We start from the raw sequence: 21,893 nt of genomic DNA, 5'->3' as shown, positions 1-21,893 counted from the left end.
TAAATGTATTTTAGTGGGTACTAACAAATAGGGCTGTTGTTCTAATGCAGGCAGAGGCAGATCATAAAATACTAAAGGGTCACTTGAAAACCACTGCCAAGCAACCTATGTAACAGAAGACCCATATGTTTGAAGATTTTCACTGGAGGACATGTTTTTCTTTGGATCCTGGGTTATATTTACATTTTTATTTTGCTGTCGGCCATCTTCTTGAACATTTCTTGGAATGTATTTCTATTTATATGATGTGTTGTCCGTCTGTATACGTTTTGTGCTGCTTTGACAAGTTAACACAGCTGCCCATCATTTTGTATGTGAAGCTGTCATGCTGGACCGTGTGGCATCATTGCGTTCAATCAAGTGTCACATCAAGTCCGTCACATCAGTGGGGGATGTAGTGTACACAATGCATGTGAGAGGTTAAGATTAAATTAGGTAAGACCGTGGTTGCATGCCTCTGCCAGTCAGACAAGTTGCAGGACAAAATCAGTTATAATAGTTACAGGAGTGAGTTGCTGCTGTTTTTGCAGAACATTATGATGTCACGGTGAAGTTGACCTTTGACCAATTGGATAAATCTCAACATTATCCTATTTGTCATCATCAGTGTATCAACTTGTCACTTGAGGCCAAAAATGTGTGTCAGGGGTAATGAAATTCCTTCTGGGTTTTCTTTATACTTCAACTTCACATGGATGTGAGGTCACATTGATTGAACTTTAATCTAAACCGTCAAAATATGATCATGTGATCCTCGAATCCAAGTGAATGTTTGCTACAAATCTCTGCTTGAAAAAGGTCCTGTGGACCGAAACGTTGTTTGTTTTATTAAAGTCTTTTGCAAGTGACTTGACAGTGTGCGGGAGACCCTTTTTTCCTTTGCTCACTCCCTACCTATGCTCCAACGCACCTGTTTTTCAAGATTTTTTAGGTGTGCATCAGCTTCCACACCTTGACTGCTACAAATGTGAAGAAATTCCTGCAAGCAAGGATACAATGGACAGACAGAGGGATGGACCACCCAACACATACTGCCTCCAGCCCTGGATAAAAATCTGAAGTTTAATTTCCTGAGGAAGAAAAGCATGTTTCATCTGAAAACTTCAGGGCTGACAAATAACTTAACAAATAACTGCAGCTATTATTAAAAGGCCCAGGAAGAGTTGTGCTGAATGTAGTGAATGAAACAGCGCAGACTTTAAAAGCATCCACCTGTTAACACCGAAGTGCTGTAAAAGCAGAATGTGTTGTAACTAAGAAAACTATTTAAAACATGTTTAATTCATGTGACTCGACCACTACAGTTACAAAAACCACAGAGCAGCTGTGCATGTTCGGTACAGGAGAGTGCATCCGCCTCCAGCTGCTTGATGCTTGTGTGATTTCTGTCTTTGTGAATTCATGCATTGAGCGCAGTACTGTAAATCCCCTAAGTATTGTACTGCATGTTAGAAAAACACTCAGAGCCGTGCTGCTACAGTGCTGCTCCAAAGCACAAAACAGTGAATATTAAAGCAGACATATCCACTTTTAAAAGTAGAACAGGCACTACAGTGGTTAATGCAAATCCATGTTTTTGATGAGTGTGGGTCCAGATGTCACTTTAAGAAGCCATATTTGTTTGGAACATAAAATAGAGAAACATTTCTTTCAAAATCCGTCCATCATTTATGAACTTTCCTTAAAAATGCATAACACACAGTTAATCCCAATGCCAGGAAGCCATCAGGCTCTGGACTCTGTTGTTCGTCATGTTTATGGCACATGACTCTGAAGCAAGTTTAGTGCTCTGTCAGAGCTAATATATAATAAGTTACCTAGCAACAGAAAAAAAATGAAAATGAAAATATATTGCATATTGTACAAAATAAGAAACTATTTGTTATATAAAAACTGTTTGAGAAACACAAAATTATGCAAAAGAAGTGCTGCAATCTACCAGTATTGACAATAACCATGATATTTTAAAAGGGAAATATTAATACAGTGTTGGTAACACACATTTGTCTGCCATTGCATAACATGTGATGGCAGTGATTAAGCTTCATGGATTTTTAATTAGTTTATCTTGCTGACTTTTCTATATCCATTCAGTGCCACTGTTTTTTGTACTTGCTTGTGCAACATTATGGTTAGAGACTGTCTTCTCCTCACTACACTCATCTTTAGAGTTAAACTGAACAAAACACACAAACAAATTCAACATGAATTTTCACGTCAACATTTGTAGGCGTCTACACAGTGGACAGTTGAATGATGCTTTTAAGTCCAGCTAGAATTAAACTGAATTTAATTAAGTATTTCAAATCAACAACAGCCTGTGTTAACCATAACTGTGATGCGAGACTAAACCGCTCAGGTTGAAAAAAAAAAGTGAGCACACTCCTAAAAGTCTCAAGTTCAGGTATAGGTGCACGGCAACAAAACTAAGAAAAGAACAGATAGCCAGCACTCTATAACACATAAAACTTCTTATTAGTTTCTCCTTTTAATCTGTTTGTCTGTCGTGTTACAGCCTACTGCTTTCTTCAGCCCCTGCTTTAAAAAGGAGAGACTAGACCACAGCGATGCAAGGCTACTTACTGTCAGCACTGCAGCCACTTTCCATCACACCATAGGGTGGGGCGAGGAGTCCTGCCATGCACTGATGATATTTCTGTAAAAATAAAGAAAATACCAGAATTAATTCATCTCAGCCAGTAACAGGCTCCAGCTGATCATTATGTGACGAATTATGTGACGTAAACCAACATATAAACAACAGAGTGTCTATTTACTTATAGCTGCAGCTGACATTAAAGTTATTAGTAAAGCAGCGATTTGTTTCAACATTATGCCCAGACATGGGACATGCCAAAATAAAATCATCCAGGTGGCACCTGGGGAATCACAGAAGTCAACAGGGTACATAATATTTTACAATATTTAATTTCATCCCATCCTTGAAACCATACCGCTAGCATAAATGTTGCTAAAATGCACTACATCATCTTTTAATGCAGCATGTTACATGCCATGTCATAAGATAACAGCAGTGGTCATGTATTATACATCATACCATCAACCTGCGAAAAAACGAGCCCATTGTTTGTTTGTGCAGGTTTTTATAATCCATAGTTACTTTTTGTTGTTAGGCAGCATCTAGTGGCCATAGTAATTATGACTGGAGCAAAGGGGGAAGTTCAGTGACGTAGTAGAGTGCTCAAGAGTGAACACACGCAGATGAATCCATCAGTTGCAACATTGGGTTGTCTGTTTTATTTGGGAGCCTTAAACAAAGTTAAGCAATTAATTATATATAGTAACAATGAAAACAGAGATTGTTAACTATAAGGAAATACTTGTTTTAACCAAAATCATAACATTTTCCTAAATCTAACCATGTAGTAGCGTATTAGGCATCTTTTTGTTAGGGTTAACACCAAGGTCCATTACATGTGCTGCTGTAGGTATGATATATGACACTATGAATTGTATCAGAGGGTTGAAAATGACCTATAACATCTATAGTTGTTTTTAAAAATGACGTAAAGAGACTTGCATCCCAGTAAAGACCCCGATATCATTATCTTACTCCTTACAGTACAAGATTATCTCTGCCAACAAGAGGTAAACTTAACTGGAAAAGCAGATAAATCTGTCAACTTGAATGATACAGAAACACAAACTATGGAAAGCAAAGCGTCTGTGGTTTGTTTCTGGCTGGAAGTCGTTGTTGCATGTTATTTCCCTTCTGTCTCTTCCAACGAGAGATACAAGAACCCTTCTGTCAGCGTTTGCCTCCAGGACGTGAGGACAAGGAGAAAGTCATTGAGAGTTTGGGGTGTTTGCTGATATTTAATTTTCATCCTCATTAGTCCAGACACGCAAATGTAAGTAGGGTTCACTGAGACATAATCACAACAACCCGAGGAAAATACCAGAGGAGTGTTTTTTATGATTCACTGTGAAAACTGAAAATGTGAAGATAATGTAACTTAGTTATTAAAAAAAACATTTGCTGTACATTATAAATAACTCTGGCTCCATTCTATACTTAATTCCAGTTTTGAATACGTGTTTGAAAATGTTTATTGTCTTTCTTTTTCCCAGTCACGCAAATTACATATTTCAACTTGTCAAAAAGCAGTTACTCCTTCATGCAATGTGCAAGCCGCAGAGAGCCACAGAGCAAACGGAGCATGTCAGTGCAACTGTTACGTGTCTTATGCTATCACTGTGCCCCCGCAGCATCACAGTTATGTAATGAACATCATGCAGCCATATAAATGTCAGGTTTTTGTTCATGACACCGGTGCGCAAAGAGGTCGATCCAACCGTAGCCATAAGGAAATGTCACATCATGCACCTTGTGCAGGTGGAGAAGTGGTACGAGACTGCAGCGGGAGAGAGTACGCATCTTTGACAATGTGGAACCAACAGGTAGTGTCTGAAATTCAACATCATCTAAATCATTTAAATATATTCCCTGTTATCTGCTTTTTGAAATGGGATTTACTTGCTAGCACTGTATTCTCAACACTGCCTCACTCTACTACAGTAATACTGTGGTAATATTTTAATGTAAATACCTGATAAGGGGATATAGGAGCCATAAACAAATGGGAACCACATGTGGCTATAATTGTTATTGTTGTTTTTTCCTTTCCCCACTCTCTTTGTCATGTTTAAAACCTAAAAATTGTCTGATCTTTAAGTTCTTTTAGGTCCTTTACCACAACATAATCTTGAGCCAGGCTTACACGACAAATTGTTTAAGACCTAACCTAAACCGATTACGTGCGACAGAAGCTGTGTTCTGGGTCAATAAGAAACTGATTGAGGACCACTTAGTGAGTGGCCGGTTCTCTCCGCTTTCATATCTCCTGGTCAGAGGAGACTGAATGAAAGCTAGAACTCCTGAGCCATTTGTTCCTGGATGGTAATGTACTCTCAGAGGTCATGTTTTAAATTCAATTCTACCCTCTGAAGTCAGTTAATCACTTTAGCAACCCTCCTGGGGCACACAGCTTTCCCCCTTAATTATGTAGTAGTTTGGAAATGTCTCGGTGACCTCAGCTTTTAAAAACATTTCCATGTGCCTACCCCAAAATTAGAGCTGACTTCCATCCTAGATTAAAGTCAACACCATATTCATATTATGAAAATTGTGCAGAGAGGTATTTGGACACACAAACAAGAAATTAATTAATTTTTCAAATTTAATCAGTGCAGGCGACATGAAGCCTTCAGAGTCACTTCAACCAGCCTATCTGTATTTATCAACACTTAAAGGATTAAGGATTAGGGAGGAGCACTTAAACTGAACCACACATGAACAAATGAACCTAAACCCACTGAGCTAATAACGCCCGGCTCCCTGAGGGGTTGGATCTACTCTGCAGGGTGGGGATGTTGTTTTAGAGGAAGATTAGGACTGTTGTCAGGTGTGTTAAAAGCACTCAGTTTCTATCTTGTCATGTGATGATGTCTTTGCCTCTTAAGGTGCACGATACACCTGTTCTACATCCAGCAGTTCCCTGTTGGCCACAGTTATTACAGGTGTCAATTTTACCCTTGCTTGTAAATTTGCTTGCTTTTTCTCTTTGACATATATATTTTTTTGTTCTTCTTTGTCTAGACTTAAAAACAACTAATTGATTAATTGATTAGTCAGTTGACAGAAAATCAACCAGTAATTGATAATTGATGGAGTCATTTAAGTCATTTGTATATGTGCTCTGATATCTTGCAATTTAATCTGATTATGTTTACGATGTTTGTGTTATGTTTGTTTTTCGTTTTTATGTGCTGGACTCGAGGAAGATTAGTTGATGCCAAGGCAACTAATGGGAATCCATAAACAATAAACAATTTGTCAAGCAGCATGAGCTTTTCGACTATACTCGAAAAACTATAAATATTTATCATTTTATATTAAAAATATCATGACAAGAGGCTGTATTGTGAGCAATTTAAAACATTATGAATTTGTTGTTTTGAAATATTTTTTAAAAAAGAATGGAAACTTATTTCTGCTACTGGAGATCCCTGTAATATGCAATAAAACAAATGAGTTTGTTGTATTTATCAAATATTACACTTCCCCATCTTAAATCAATGGATTTAAAGAATGTGCTTTAACTTCATTGTAATTTAACCAACAATAAATTGGAAGTAGCCTACATGTGAAGCTGAACCCCTGGAATTAAAATGATGCTGTGCTCAGTTGACTTAATAGATCAACATCCTCTCATCTAATTAAAAGGAAGACAGCAAATGAGCATAAATTTCACAAATGTGAAACCCAAACTCCTTTAAATCAGTCCTATTATCATTTATCATTTAATTGACTACTAATAACAGATTATTTGAGGATTAAAATCAGTTCAGATATAGAGATAACACTGCAGATTTACTCCAATTATAGTAAATACATAAAAACTGACTTAATTTGACTATTGACTTAACAGTTTTGTTTATAAAAGGCATCAAAGATTAAATGCACTTGCAGCAGAAGAGAAGATAGCAATACTTCATGTCACAATAAAACAGCCACTGTGTGTGATTTGTGCAGCTGCTTCCCTATTGTTTGTCACTTTATGACCATAACACTGACAGAGCTTTCCTTATCGTCCCTTATCTCCAGTTGTAACGGGACGGCAGAGCAGTACATCGCTTTTTAGGAGCTTTTTGGCATCACTAAGTTGTAACGACATGTCAGCGTTTATTGGCAAAGGGACAGTCAAGAGTCAGAAACAAGCACCACTGGGACTCACTGACATCTCAGCACAAAATTTCCACAGTGCAAATGTTTACTGAGATAGACCAGAGAAGGGCTTTGGATAGACCTTAAGGGGTTTTCTACTGAGTCAGATAATCTGAAGAGCACAACGGTTTAGTCAGAGAGGTTACAGTCTCTGAATATACCTCCAACATATTATTACAAATACATTATCATTGTTATAATCATAATTCAAGTGAATTTACAAGACAAGACACCTGTCTGACAAGACAATCCCATGACATTAAGTCAGAATAAAAACTCATGTTCAACAGATCATTGGTGATAATTTCATTCTAATATAAAATCAATCATCAAGCAGACAACAGCATTAACAAAATGCCAACATACACTATTTGACGACACATTACTTCCTCACTTGTAATGAATTATGTTTTTGAAACCGATGCAAAATCTGCATTTGTTTATGCGACTTTATGATATAAAAAGATGAAGAGTTTCAAAGCCTCAGGGACTCCTTAAAGCAGATGAATAACTGTTGTAGTGTGGAGGAGAGATTTTGAATCTTTTTTGTTTTTAAGTTCAGAATCACAGGGATCAGGAACCCACAGATAAACTCAGTCTTATCTCTGTCATAACATCAGAGTGAAGACATTAACCATCTCTTATCAGTGCATTTTCAGCGCAAGCTCATCCTCAGTCTTTCATGCTTGAGCACATTATGGTATTGTGAGCATCAATGTGCATGAATGCACCCCTGTGTTCAACCCAGATTACATAAGCAACATGGTGCAAACTGTCCTCAAAGCATTCAATAATTATTTTAAACAGTGACACAAATCAGCACCACTTGCGGAAATAACCGAGGAAGGAAATTCATCTTCTTAAATATTAGAATTCCTCCAAAAACAGAAAGTTATAAAATAAATTCATCAAATTTCCCTTTTTTGTTGTTGTTGTTGTTGCTAAAACTAAAACTCTTAACATTTTGAAATTCTGATTGCAAAGCCTAAATCCAGGTAGTTTTACATCAGAGTAATATTGTGCAGGAATTTAAATCCAGCAATGTTTTTACCTACCTAAGTATTTCTCATGAATCAAATGCAAATTTCCAAAAGTTTGAGAAAGATTACCTAAAGATGCTAGCAGCGTCCCATGCAGCTTACTATGGCTGTTAATCACGTAGGTCCTCCACGCTCACTTAATCCAGGCATGTAAAATCCACTCTTAAAATTCCCAGAGTGTCACACTAGTCATAGGCAGCAGCATGGTCCAGTAGTGCACTCGCAGCCTGCACACACCGCTGTGAGAGCTGAGCGAGCGCTGCCTCAGACCAGCAGAGTGCCAGTCAGCTGCTCACTTCTTCTGAGCAGCAGTTGCTAGGTGATTACTCAACTCCAGTCAGTGAGCACACAGGAGAGCATGCTCAATCTCTCTCTCTCCCTGCATCTCTCTTTCTCTCTCTCTCTCTCCATGTATCTCTCTCATTCTCTCATCTATTGATTGATCAATAAGCAGAAATGTTTTTGTTTTTTTAAATATTGCAATAATGTCTCTGCTGCTTTCATCAGCTTACAACTCTTCAGGGAGACCCTGTCCTCAGTGGACGACAGAACTGTCCGGTCCCGACCCTCAGATGTACAGACATTATGATCTGGTGTCCTGCTCCAATCACTGAGCCACTGACTCTCAAGGACAGAGACCAGATGGTGTCATATTGTTAACCTTGTCACTCGCAAAGACACAAGACAGCTGCTCTAACCTCCCTGAGCATTTTCCCTCTAAGAAATGACCATAATCAGTGTTTATCAAAAGTATAATATCTTTACTCAATTGAGATTTGTTAAGGATTTTTTTTACGAAAGTGTAATATCAATCAATTTGATTTCTGCATTATCGTATCACCTTGGTATAACTTTAAAACTTAAATTTATATTGGTTATTTCTAATAATCATCATCATTATCTGATATAATCTAACCTGCACATTTACAATTGGCAATTATTTTTTAATTAAACTGTATTTCTTTTCTTGTCCTCTTCATTTTTTCCTTCATCCGCATATTTAAAATTAAGAGATGAAAACACGCAGATTTCAAACAAGATGGGGCAGAAACAAAGACAGTGCAAGCCAAGGGTAATTGGTGCCACTGAGTCACTGTCAAGTTTTTGAGTTAATCTTGCTTTTTGATTTTATGTTTCCTTGTTCTGTTTACTAGTGTGGACTTTTCACTTTTGTTCTTCATGCTTACATAAGTATGATTCCCTTTTCCAGGTTTTTAAAATCTCACCTATACAACCTGTTAATTGTATTTTAGTTATTTTGGTTGCTTGTTTATGTAATTGTGCAAATAAAATAAAATAAAAACACTTTGTTCTTTACTCTCCCAACTGACGTCTACAATTCCAGGAAAAAACATGAGATGGAAAAAGTCTCTTGTTTTGTATTTGGCATCAGGAATTTGTTGGAATCAGGGTTTGTACTGAACAGGTACTGGTTTAAGACTCAGATAAATTATATTTTGAATGTCTTCATGAGGGACAGCAGAAACCTGCAGTACTGGACAGAAGAACATATTTCATCTTCCTTGCTTTCTCCTCATGTCACAAATTTGATTTGAAATTTGAAACCGATTATGTGGTTAAAATGGAAGATTCAGGTTCAAACAAAGTCTTTGATACATTTTTTTCCAGACCCACATAAAAGTGCTGCTCTTTTTTGAGTCGGACTAAACTGTTAAATAAATCCTGTGAAAGCAGTTTGGCTTAAAGGTCTTGATACAAAATCAAACAAGACTTTGAGTCTATCACCAGGCAAACAGCCTTGTGAGGCTGTGATGCTCATTTTTAGACACTCAAATTGTTGAACAGATAAAAGTGAAGTAGATACAAAAGTATTGGACAGATCTAAAGGACTAAAAGACTGACTGACAGCACCGATCTGCCGACAAGGGAATCTCTATTTAACCCTCCTTTAATTTGGGATTGTTATCAATTTACCAGCCATTGAAGATTTTCACTCTGAATCACAAATATAAACCTCATGGTGGCGCTAGAGGACAGGCTGTTGGATCATCAAACAGTAGACTTCATCCTCTGTGGACCATGAATATGTGCAAAATGTCATGTCATGTCATGTCATGTCAATCTACAGTAGAGATGCTGAGATCAACATTAGAGCCGTGTAGAAACTAATACCAACAACCAGCAATGCCCACTGCTGTTTTTATCCTAGTAAAATGTACTCCTGTCATTTCACAGGTTACAGTTCAGATTGCAGGCTTTTGATGATGTAACAACTGTGTGAACAGAGATAAGGGAATAAAACACAAATGTTTTTGATACAATCTTCCTGTTCTTTGCGTGCACGTATCCGCTGTACACTTGGAGGGACTCTGGCTCTGGATGTGACATTGTACTTGGATGTTAAACAGCCAGAGTATTCATGTGGCCTTGTTTTTCCAACCTCTTCCACCCAATCCTCAGACACCAGAGGGCATGCTGCGTCCCTGCCACTTCCTGTTCATCAGCTTCCCAGGCTGCTTCTATGAACTGATAATAGTGACACACCAATCCCCCCTCCCACACTCCCTCCCTGCTCAGCCCCCCAACAGATATGCTGCGAGGGTAAACACACATGCAGAATACATACAGCCTCGTGTAATGCATTGTTTCTTCAAGCATGTGCAGTGCAGATGCCAACTGTCCTCCTGTGATGTGTAACAAAGCTTTCTGTCCACGACACATTCATGCTCACGTGACTTACAACCTTAAAATCACAAAATACAGTTGTGTTTTTTCAATCACAGTGGCCATCGGAAGCAGGAAACAAAGTGAAGAGCAAATTGATGATCAAGCCATCTAAGCTCCAGTCAGCGTGCCTGTGTGTGTGTGTGTGTGTCTCTGTGTGTGTGAGCTGAGCTTGGCTCATGTCAGCTATATTAAACAAACAAGCACAATGCCGCTCATTCCCAGTAACAAAACCCAGCCTCTGTCACGTGCATGGCTGCATGAAAGCCCTTAACATAGTGACTGTAGCAGTCAGCAGCCCAAGAAAATACATATTAAAGTTGCATGCATGAGTGGTGTCCATGGGCCACGCATGCAGGCAAAGAGTCTCTGTATGTGCACTTGTCATATGCCACAGTCACATGAAAGAAAAACTGAAACAAAAATATGCATTAGGTCTATGCATGGCAGAAAAACACACTTACAAACAGATTTACTTTAGGAGAAGACTGGAGAAAGATATATGTTGAATAATTGACACGGACAGCCATGAATAAAAAATTGTATCTTTTGGTTCATTAGGGCGAAGCTGTGCTCACTCTGGCATAGTTTTGTAAAAGTCTTAGGCCACGGGCAGGAGGACAGATCTGCGTGGGAGGAGGTGGTGCACAAGTTAGTTTCCTCAGGCTTACTCTTCCGCAAAGCAGGGTAAGTGGTACCTTCCCCTTAGCATCACTCCTTTACTGTCTGTGTCTTAATATCAGCGGGCCAAAAGAAATATGTCTCTGTTCAGCCTGGTTTTCAGGGCTGTGAGAGATGAGACACAGCTAAATGGTTCTGTGCATCACAAAATGTACTTCTACTTTAATAAAGCATGTGTGAAGTAGCTGAATTTCATTTATTTACATAGCCAGAAAACCATGCAAGGGGAGGGCAGGCCCCCCGGGAAGTTGGTGGCAGTTAACAGTCTTAAATCGGATGCCACCACTAACAAGAAAGAACATCAGACTTTTTTTCTGCATTGCTGTAAAACTGAGAGGAATAAATAAGCAAAGATGGCAGAATAAGGCAGAATAATTTGGCAAAAGTGTTGCAAGAAAAACAAATAGCAAAATACCAGAAGCGAGAGTAAAGATTTATTTATCCATGTGCTGAGTTTTTACTCAATAGACCTTCAGTCACTGTTTTGTTGCCCATGTGAGACAAAGGCAGCTCAGCACATCTAACAACAGAGGATCCATGTATTGATGCTAATGCTGTAAACTGTTGCCATGGTTTTTGGCTGAAGTATATCTGGAAACACAACTGAGAGCAAATATGTGTATGTGTATGTCATTTGGACAACCCATAAGTCGACCTGAACTGCATGAAGTGCAAACATTTTTAAAGAGGAAACATTAAAGATCCCCTCCAGACTTGTTTAAAGACATAATAAAAGCTCTCAACTTGGAATAATGACTTGTTCATGTTGTTTGTGACATCTTTCCTGCCACACATACAAAATCACATGGTTTTGAAAATTACACACCGTAATTAAAAAAAAAAAAAAAATTACATATAGACTTTCTCTTCTCAGGATGATTCCTATTATACTACAAAATCCACTTTGCACCGGGTGTTACCATGTTGCAATGGCGCTCACACATCCAAATGAAGAAACAATAAATTAAACATATTTTTAGGGGAATCTGGGCTTTGAGACAAAGGAGCGGTGATAACACCTTCAGAAAAACGACTCTCCAGTTTAATTTTGTTCCTAAAGCGAGCGAGTTGGAATAGATGTCAATGACAATATATTATTTAACCAGTACTATTCAGTCAAACTGAAAAAAGAAAGACCATGTTGAGGCAACACATCAGTACTTGACCAGTTTAAATTTGTCATTCAGAGATTACTTTTCTCCTTCATACCTTCACGGTAGAGACAAAATTGTAACCCTGCCAAGTATCTTCCAATGCATCAAACTACATCTCACTTCACATGATATCATTATATTACATAACAAGCAAATCCACAGAGATCTGAGGACAACATACAACAATCTGGGCACCAGAATCAGAAGTAAAGTAAAATCTCAGTTGGAACAAACCTTGGTGAAGAGGTTGCCCCGGGGCAGAGGTGAAATGTGCAGGGTTGGGGAGTAACGGATTACATGTAACGGCGTTACGTAATTAAAATACAAAATATGAGTAACTGTATTCCGTTATAGTTACAGTTTAAATTGATGTATTTTGATTACAGTTACTTTCTTTTTTTTAAAAGGATTACTTGGATTACTTTAGCCTACCGCACACGCAGGTTGCACTGACAGACGCTTGTTGCACTGTGGCGAAGTTATAAGGGAGAGGGACGGACAAAACCTACTAAACTCGTCGGCCGTCACTGGTGAAGTTGGCTTCATTTTGGTAGTGGCGCTATCGGGATGCCCAGCATATTCCTCTTCAATGTCCGGTCTCTGGTAAACAACATGAATGAACTGCGACAGGATGACGTTTTTAACAGGATCCTGGACTGTCATGTGTTTATGATGAGCTGCATGTTTAACAGCAACGTCAGTCACGCTGTTTCCAAAACCACACCGACTTCAGCAGAGACGTAAGTTTACAGTAGACCTCCGACCCGCAGTTGTTGAAGCCCGGACCCGACACGGACCGACACACTAGCATTAATTATTACGAGGCGAGGCCGGCCAAAATAAAAAAATAAAAAAGGAGATGACGCCCGAGGCCCAGCCCGGCCTGACGAGTCAGATTTTCGGCACGAACCAGGGTCAAACCAGCGCGTCCGGTTGGGTTGGACCGTCCATCACCTAGCCCAAAAGAACCAGGCAGCCCAGACCAGAGAGCAGAGGAGAGAGACAGCAGAGTAACAGGTGTGTGTGTGTGTGTGTGTGTGTGTGTGTGTGTGTGTGTGTGTGTGTGTGTGTGTGTGTGTGTGTGTGTGTGTGTGTGTGTGTGTGTGTGTGTGTGTCTGCTGTGAAAGATAGGCTAATTCTAGGCCGAAAATCTCAGGATACATCAGCTCTGTGAAGCTCAAGCAATATCTGACAGACAGATGAGAATAGGGCAGATGTGGTGGAAGAAGACAGTGTGGCCTGAAAGAGACACATGGTGAAGCAGAGGATGGATAGTTGATAGGCTACTTGATGGATCGGTGAAATTATGGTCTGTATGCTTCAGATACATGCTCCGGTTGTGAGAAATGGGGCTATATGTCCAAAACAGAGGCATATCCCTTCTATTTGCTTGTTTTTATTGTAGGTTTTAAAAGATAATAAGTACATTTTGATTCTGCTCAGCTTGATTGTTATTTATATCTATATGAGGGTTTTCTAATCTTATAAAAAATTAAATGTTAAGCAAGATTGGCAGAGCAGAGGTGCTGTGGTGTCAGATGTCAGTTTGATATGCACTTATGTAAGTTGCAAAGAATACAACACACATTACACACTACTTTGTGTAATTGGGGTTTATTTTGCAGTCTGTATGATCTCTGGATGTCTAGACATTGTATGTCTTTTTGCTTGCAAGCTAGACCACCTTGGCACGACAGGGGCCCCCCGCTGTACGGGCCCCCCAAAATTTTCTAAAATCACCCGTGCTTCTACACTCACAAACAAAACCTATTTTAAAAAACATGTTGTTTTTTTTTAGGGTATTCTGCATGAGTAGGAGGTTCAGAGGCTGTAGTCTGAACTGTAGAGCAGAGAAAGCTGCTCAGTTTTAATATAGCCTAAGCCCACTAATTCAATGTGTTTGGCGATAAAAAAAACATTTAAATGTGGCTGGATGACCAATAACAAATTAAACTGGGTTTGACAAATTCAAACACATAGCCTATTAATGCTTTTGTTTAAAGCCACGGTAGCCTACAGTAAGATCATGTGTAAGATCATTCAAAGCAAATTCAGTGTCCCAGTCAAAGGCGCTTAGGCAGGCGATTTTAAAGTAATCTAAAAGTAATCCAGAAAGTAATGAAGTTACATTACTTTACTTGAGTAATCTAATTACATTACAGATTACATTTTGGGACATGTAATCAGTAATCTGTAGGGGAATACATTTTAAATGTAACCCTCCCAACACTGGAAATGTGTAGCACGGTAGTATTTCCACGTGATCCTGAACACACATCCAGCCAGCGGGATTAAGTATCTCGTCACACTGCAGCTGGCCAGTGCACGGACACAGACACACAGATCATAATTTAACACGCTTGTGCGGTGCCCTTCAGTCCCAGAGGAAATGGGCTGTGTCTCTCAGGAAACCAGCCCAGTACACAGGGTGGGGGGGGGGGGGGCTGGGAGAGGAGAGGGGACTCTGCACAGTGTGACATCTCATCTACTCACCAATATGAGCAGCAGAGGAATAAAGGAATGATGCATTGGGACCTACTTTAATTTGTCCATGCACAATGATGCTGGTCTACATCTTGAGACAATTAATCAATACTCCTGCATACAGTGAGGTATACTTTATAACTGGCCTGGCACAGTAAAATCTACCTCAAAAGTATGCATTATTAACAGTTCTGTAACTTCTGAAATAATGAGTACATGGTACAAAACCAGGGAGACTCTGTTTCTCCTCAGCACTGTGCTTCCATCTAGTGGTCAAACACTGTAAATCTCCTACACCCCAATAAAAGCAATATTTTTGGACGGCTTCCAAACAAACTCGGGAGCAGAAGATTACAATATAAAAAGTGTGCAGCTCACATTATTCCTGCAGGGAGGACAAACAATAAATTCACAACCCTCAGTCTACCAAACAACACGCCACCTTGACTCTACACCACCTACGCTCTGGCTTGTGCTCATCTCAATTCGTCACAGTTTTAACATTCAGCGTGTCATTTTCAAGACTAAGACAGGTGGCTGTTCCCTGGCTTACAACAGACTCCTCCACGGTAAATGATAATATTAAAGGATAAATGTACATTAATCTGTGTGGCCTTTATTAAGCAACCCACTCTGCTGCCTAGAATGCACTGAAATGCAATGTGCTCATGGATTTTTCTACAGATTTTCAGATTACTGCTTCTTTATGGCCTCATAATAAAGCTAAATTTTGGTTCCTCCTGATGAATTGAATCAATAAAAAAAGGACGAGCCAGTGGGGACTCAGATGTCTGGAGCCAGGCTATAGTTTCATTTTGGAAAACGTAGTTAAATTCATCTTTCATTTTCTGTGTTAAAGATTTATGTAAGGTCTCTAAGCTTAATCTTCATGGTACAAAGAAACAAAACAGAACACAGTATATGGCTCATTACCTTTTCAGATACCTTGAGTTTACCTCCCAAATGTGTCACCATCTGTAATGTAGCCAAAGACTTCCTGTGGTCTGACGCATTTACATATGAAGCAGACAGTGGTACTCACCTCCCACAGAGTCCTGAACTCCCTCTGTTCGATGCGTAGGAGCTCACTGATCTCCCGTGTAACAATGGTGGCATGTCGGGGGGTGTTATCAAGGATCGACTCTCCAAACGCTGTACCAGCCCCCAGTGTGCATATAGTAACAGCATCCTATAACAGAAACAGATATGGAGAGATGGTGCCCTAGGTGAATCATCCCTTTGTTAGAATAAAATATCGATAAAAGGAACACTGTGCTAATGTAATGTCCTTATTCTTCAAGTAATAATGCTATTGTGCACTGTACTTCAGAAGCAGTGCTCTGCATTGATCAGATCACTCTCGATGGTTAGAAGCAATCACCTGAACACTTGTGTTAGACGCACACACTTCAGTCTGCAAAGAAATTACTCCAATCAGCTCCCAGACAAACTGAGACACATAAAGATGCTGCATTAAGAAATATTCAGCCATGTCCCTGAGTACAACCCACACTCCAAACAAGCTTGGATAAGGACTCTTTTGCAATGGATTACATTGCAGGAATTTCAAGTGGGGGTTTACTATTAAAATAAATTCAAGTCTGCACAGAAATATGGGAGGGAGATGGTGCATATTTGAAGTCTTCAAAAAAAAGATAAATGTGAGAACATGTTCGTATGTGATATGCTAATAGGCAAGACAGAAGAAGAAAACCTTTCCGTCTTCTAATTTGTTTTGCCATATTTCAGTTAAAACTGGGGCATCGTATGCCTGTAAAATCACATGAGTAGTACCTGATAACTTGATGTCTCAGATACTTTAACATCCAGTGAACCAGAGAGGACGGCATACCAGCTGGTGCCAATGTCTCCTTGGCGATACACTGAAAAACACAGCACAGTTTGAATAAATCAGCAGCTGATTCAAAGGAACATTGTTATTTATTCTTTCTGATGGACCATTTTGCACTCAGACATGAGACAATTTTCAGAGTTTGTGCTTTGACCCACATGTGATGCCTTTCTCCAAGCATTCATAAAATCCACACAGGCAAATCTGCTGCAGCAACCTGGGGTGAAATCTCTCGAAGGCCTTCACATTTTTCAGACGTGCAAGAATTATGTCAACATCTTCTCCAGAGCGCTCTGCTGGTCTGGGGAAATAGGAAGAAAAAATAATATACAGGTAAATTACAAAGTGCACATGAATGAGTCACTCTTGTCACCTCCAAGTAGGCTACCACACTCCCAGGGCTGAAAAATGAGACCATTACAGAAGTACAAAAAAGGCCATAAAATGTATTCACGCAAAAAAAAAAAAAAAAAAAACTAGTTCCTCCATTGGTCATTTACACTGAATCTCCACTCATTTCAATGTTTGTTTGCAACAGGAATAAACACGTGTAGCCTACAATCCAAAAACTACACTTTCTGTCTGTGTACCCGATTACCCAGAATTTTTTTTTTAATTTATTTTACACATTTGAGTTTTTATTTGTCACGCACAATTAATGCCACTTTAATTAACAGTTGGCTGGCAGCTAAATAAATAACCCACCAGCTAGTTAATTTGTGGTGTGGAGGAGTCTTTCACGCACATCATACCGATAACATGGTTAATCTGTTATTGACTGACGGAGATGTGTTTTCATGTTTTTGAGGTGAGTGAAATAAATCTTATTATTTTGTTTATGTTAGCAGTAAACAGTGAGTATTGTGTGTGGTCTCACCGGCGTGTTGCTTGTTAGCTCAACTCGTTAACTACGTGGTTAGCCTGGATGACGCACACCTGTGCTAACGATGCTAACAGAAGCTACTGGCCAAAGTTACCTGCCATAACTACCGGAGTAGACCCAACACCAGCACCGGGGGCGTCGTCCATCGGTCTGGTTTAATCAGAGGTGTAGATCATAGGCTAGATCAAAGGTGTCAGGATTGGGTTTTTTTTTTTTTTTTCGTGCTAGAAGTTGGTTGCTGCCACAAACTGATGACAGGTGTCGTGCCAAGGTGCTAGCTATCCCCTGGCCGCGGGAGCGCGCCGCTTGATTTCATCTAAGGAAACTACGCACATTTGCATTGTTTGATTCATCATTTTAGTAGTTTTATCAGCGAGGTTTTGCAAAGTGGCTCGTCTATCAAAATAAATGATTTAATCTGTAGGCTACGTGTTATTCAACGCACTATTCACTACACTGAATTGAGAACGTATAGCCTACTGAAAAACCGAGGCAAGCACATATTTGTGTTACTATAACTTGACATAATGCGTTATGATGCACTAGCCTATTTGTTGAATAAATAAACTCCCCTTTTCAAAATCAACATCGCTGAAATTATTTGCTGGCCTCATTGGATCAACATGATTTGTTTCCTCTTCCATTCAAAGTTACAGGGTTCTGACCATCAAATCATTTTATTCTGTGTATAAGACCATAATAAGTAACCTTGGTGAACATGAGCATGTTTCCTCTTTCACAGTCAAAGTTACAGGGGGAAACAAATTATTTCAGACTGTCTTTTCCGCCTGCCATGAAACGTATCCCCCATTATGTTGGACTGGTGAAGCCTGACCACCAAGTCGTTTATTCTGTGTATAACTCAGACCATTTTAAGGTGAATATGAGCAAGTTTCCTCAATTCAGTGTCAAAATATCCCTCTACTGTATACCAGAGGCATGAATCAGTTTTTGGCAGGCGAAATAGCCTGATTTTTATATTGTAATGTCAAACATTATTTGTTCCACCATTTCAATCATTTCTTTTTAGATGTGAATCTAAAATGTGAAGAATGTGAAGTCTGAAAATACATTTGTTCAATTTTGAATAATTTAGGGTATTGGGGTGACAATTCATGTTTTTCAGAAATTGGGGGGGACATGTCCCCCCCATCCTCCCCGGGATCTGCACCCATGGGTTTAATAACAAATACTATCTATGGTTGGCCCACGGCAGTGACTGTATCTGAGGGTCTGCAGGAGGGATGTGACATTATTTTCTCCACAACACTGTCGCGTAGTGGATGTCAAACACATTATGTGATAGATGATGTAGGCTATATTACAGCCTGAAGTTGCATCACAGAGTTAAAACCGTGCAATGACAATTTAACAACACAGATGAGTTCAGAGTCAGGCATTAAATTGGAAAAAGTTTTCCATTTGTAATCATGATATTGATATGGCATATTATTTCCAAGTCTGACATTGCACACTATATCAAACAAATTATCTCACAAATGAGAGTGGGCAGCTTTGGAAGGTCTGAGGATTAAAATAAAACTAGATCAGTTTAAAAACTGAAAAAGACACAGTGTACAATTCATTCTCTTACTTTACTAAATTGAAAACAATTCTGATTTAGCAACAGAAAATTTCAATTCAGTGTTTGTTTTCATTGGCTCATGCAAAAAAAAAAAAGATTATATGTAACAAAGCAAAGAATTGCTTTTAGATAAATAATTAGGTGAAGTGCTGATCACATTCACATCATCACAGTGTGTGCTTTATCCCTCTGCCCCCTCCAGTGCCTCCTGTATTAAACTGCCCCACATTAGTTACACTGAATCCAGGCCCTCTGATGTAACATGTGGGTGGTTGCACTGTAGCTTACATCAACTTTGAATCCACATCCAGCCTTTAAAAAAGTGAAGCCAAACAGTATTAATAATTCAAAAAGGGAAACAAAGTTTTGATTCACCACTGCCAAGAAGGCTTAATGTAGCGTTGAAATCAATATATTGTTGTATATTATCTGCTCTGTCTCAGTACAATAAAAGTGTTTACACTGAGTAACAGCTTGCAAGCGTGACTCTTCATCATGAATTCTCTGGAAAGCTTTTAACTTACTGTAGTCACACAGCGTTATCGCCATACTGTGCACTTCCTGATAAGACTGTATTATCACACCTGCACATGTAACGTATGAGAGCCCCTTGCCTATACTGCCAAATCGTTTTTGAAGTGAAGGGTCAAGTCTACTCTCCATTATTTCAGCGCTGGTGTACTTTATCAAACACACACTGCACAGTGAGGACAGGGAGGCAGGAGAGAGAGAAAGAGAAAGAGAGAGAGAGATGTGTGTGGGAGCTTGAGTTTCAAATATGAAGCCAAGGTGTCTATTTGGAAATCAGCCAAGTCAACAACAACAAAAAAAACCTTTCGAAAACTGCTGATGTAGAGACCGAACGAGGACAGACTGTTTTCATCCTAAGGAAGCTTGATACTATAAAACTAACAATGATGAATATCCACTTATATAAATTTGTATTAAAGATATAGAGGTATTGTTCATTTCTGCATCTGTCAAGCCTTTTATTCAAATGTAATAATATAAACAGTTTAAATAAATTTAAAAAAAGACACTCACAGTCTTTGTGTTCACTCATTTTACTACAATTATATGAAGAGTGCTGTTCACCAAGTTTTCAGAGAACGTGTTTCAAGCTCTGAAATATACATATTCATACGCTATATTTCATTGCAAAATTAGCAACATATTGATAAAGTCAAGCACAAATGCAATCTGCTAGGAAACCAGAAACCTGCAATTACCAGAGGATATTGCTGTGTAAACACATCTGGCACTCACTGCGTCACTTTGCTGTTTGTAGATGATGGACTTTGGACGTCAGTATGTGATGCACCCCTCGTTCTCTCCCTCTTCATCCTGTGAGTCTAAAGTGGTCCATTTACATTTGAGTTACATACAGTATCCCTCTTGTCTGACACACACTGCACTCTTAACCTGACACCACAGTCTGAATGTGTGGATTCACAGTATGAAACGTATACAGAATGTAGCACTTATGTACATTACCCCTAACAAGTGAATATTATTTAATCTGCACATTTTGTGCTAAATTACATGCACTCTAGTTCTTCGCCCATACACATAGATGATAGACCTCTGCATCTGTCAGTGGTGACTCAAAGGGATGATGATTCATAAATGTCTGAAATCAAATGTTCCCTTTCCAGTTTCTGAGGCTGGACATGTCAGAATCTGCTTGTTGGTTCAATGGATCTTCTTAAGAAAGGTGTGCATAGCCTACATCAGTGTCAACAACTGCTCTACAGTGATTCATGGCCGGATTTAGTCTGAATATAAATTAGAAATCAACAGGTCAAGGTTGTAAGACAACTCAAAATAGCATAGTATGCTTTAATTATGAATTTCATCTAAACCTCTTGAATGTCGAATTATAGATTGTATGTCCAGCGTAACATCAGTGTAGGTTAATTTCAGGGGAAATGTTTCTACGAGTCATATTGAAACTTTCTTTTAATGTCCATGTTTTTTCATTTGTAATCTCCATGACTGTTGTGTTCATCTGCCCAGCCCTGGGAATAAACCATCACCTAACAATGATCACTAATATAATAACTGAGATATGGAGGTTAGATTGCATTGATATATAGCCTTGTTCTAAACGTTGCTCCAACATTGAGTTTGCCCAGCCCTGAGCTACAGTTGTGCAAACTAATATTGTTTTAAACCCTCAGGTAGCAGCAGCAATAAGGTAACGCTGCTCAAAACACTGGGATGAACCCGATATGAAGGCAATAATCTCACACATGACGCCCTCGGGAGTAGTGAGTCTCAATCCAGTTGGGAAATCAAAAGTATTAATCAATGTTTTTGTACAGGTGTTAGATCACAACGCCCGAGCGCTGGTGTTTGTGTGTGTGTGTGTGTGGGGGGGCGTCAATATGTCCTCAATCCGTCGCTCACAACCACCTCAACACAGTGACATTGACGTGATGTGCACATGCATTAGCCTACCTCTTATCAAGACAAATAATCCACTCGGCAGATTCCGACGAATGGGAAGAAGTGTGCGCTGCTACCATCTTGCGATCCCGCTGCTGCTGCTGCTGATACTGCTGCTGCTGCTGCTGCTTCTGCGGAGGAGGAGAGGAGGAGGAGGTGGTGGAGAGAGAGGAGGAGGAGGAGGAGGAGGAGTAGGGGCTGGACCAACACTTTATCTGCCTTCACTCACAAACTGTCGCCTCTGCTGCTCCTGCTGCTGCTGCTGCTGCTGCTCACCTGCCCAGCATAGCCTACGGGGATTCGCCGCAGATAATAGCCTACACTAAACAAATA

The 21,893-nt window shown here is 39.4% G+C and overlaps 1 protein-coding gene across 2 annotated transcripts in view; it reads right to left on the bottom strand.

Annotated features, from left to right (window-relative positions):
- rapgef4a (Rap guanine nucleotide exchange factor 4a) overlaps window positions 1-21,640 on the bottom strand; it is a gene marked incomplete at its 5' end in the record, with an annotated part of 42,628 nt that extends 20,988 nt beyond the window's left edge. The window contains 5 exons of one of the 2 annotated variants that reach the window (XM_083996691.1): window positions 2,584-2,656; window positions 15,835-15,981; window positions 16,587-16,675; window positions 16,803-16,945; window positions 21,573-21,640. In XM_083996691.1, coding sequence (XP_083852817.1) covers window positions 2,584-2,656; window positions 15,835-15,981; window positions 16,587-16,675; window positions 16,803-16,945; window positions 21,573-21,640 — 520 coding nt within the window. Of the gene's footprint in view, window positions 1-2,583; window positions 2,657-12,542; window positions 12,582-14,548; window positions 14,636-15,834; window positions 15,982-16,586; window positions 16,676-16,802; window positions 16,946-21,572 lie in introns of those variants that run through there. The other variant, XM_083996692.1, reaches the window with a different exon arrangement.
- Between the last annotated feature and the right edge of the window lie 253 nt (window positions 21,641-21,893).

The sequence above is a fragment of the Trachurus trachurus genome (genome assembly GCF_905171665.1).
Source record: "Trachurus trachurus genome assembly, chromosome: 21".
Taxonomy (NCBI): domain Eukaryota; kingdom Metazoa; phylum Chordata; class Actinopteri; order Carangiformes; family Carangidae; genus Trachurus; species Trachurus trachurus.
Note: the sequence above shows the minus strand (reverse complement) of the source record. Positions and strands in the feature narration are given on the sequence as shown.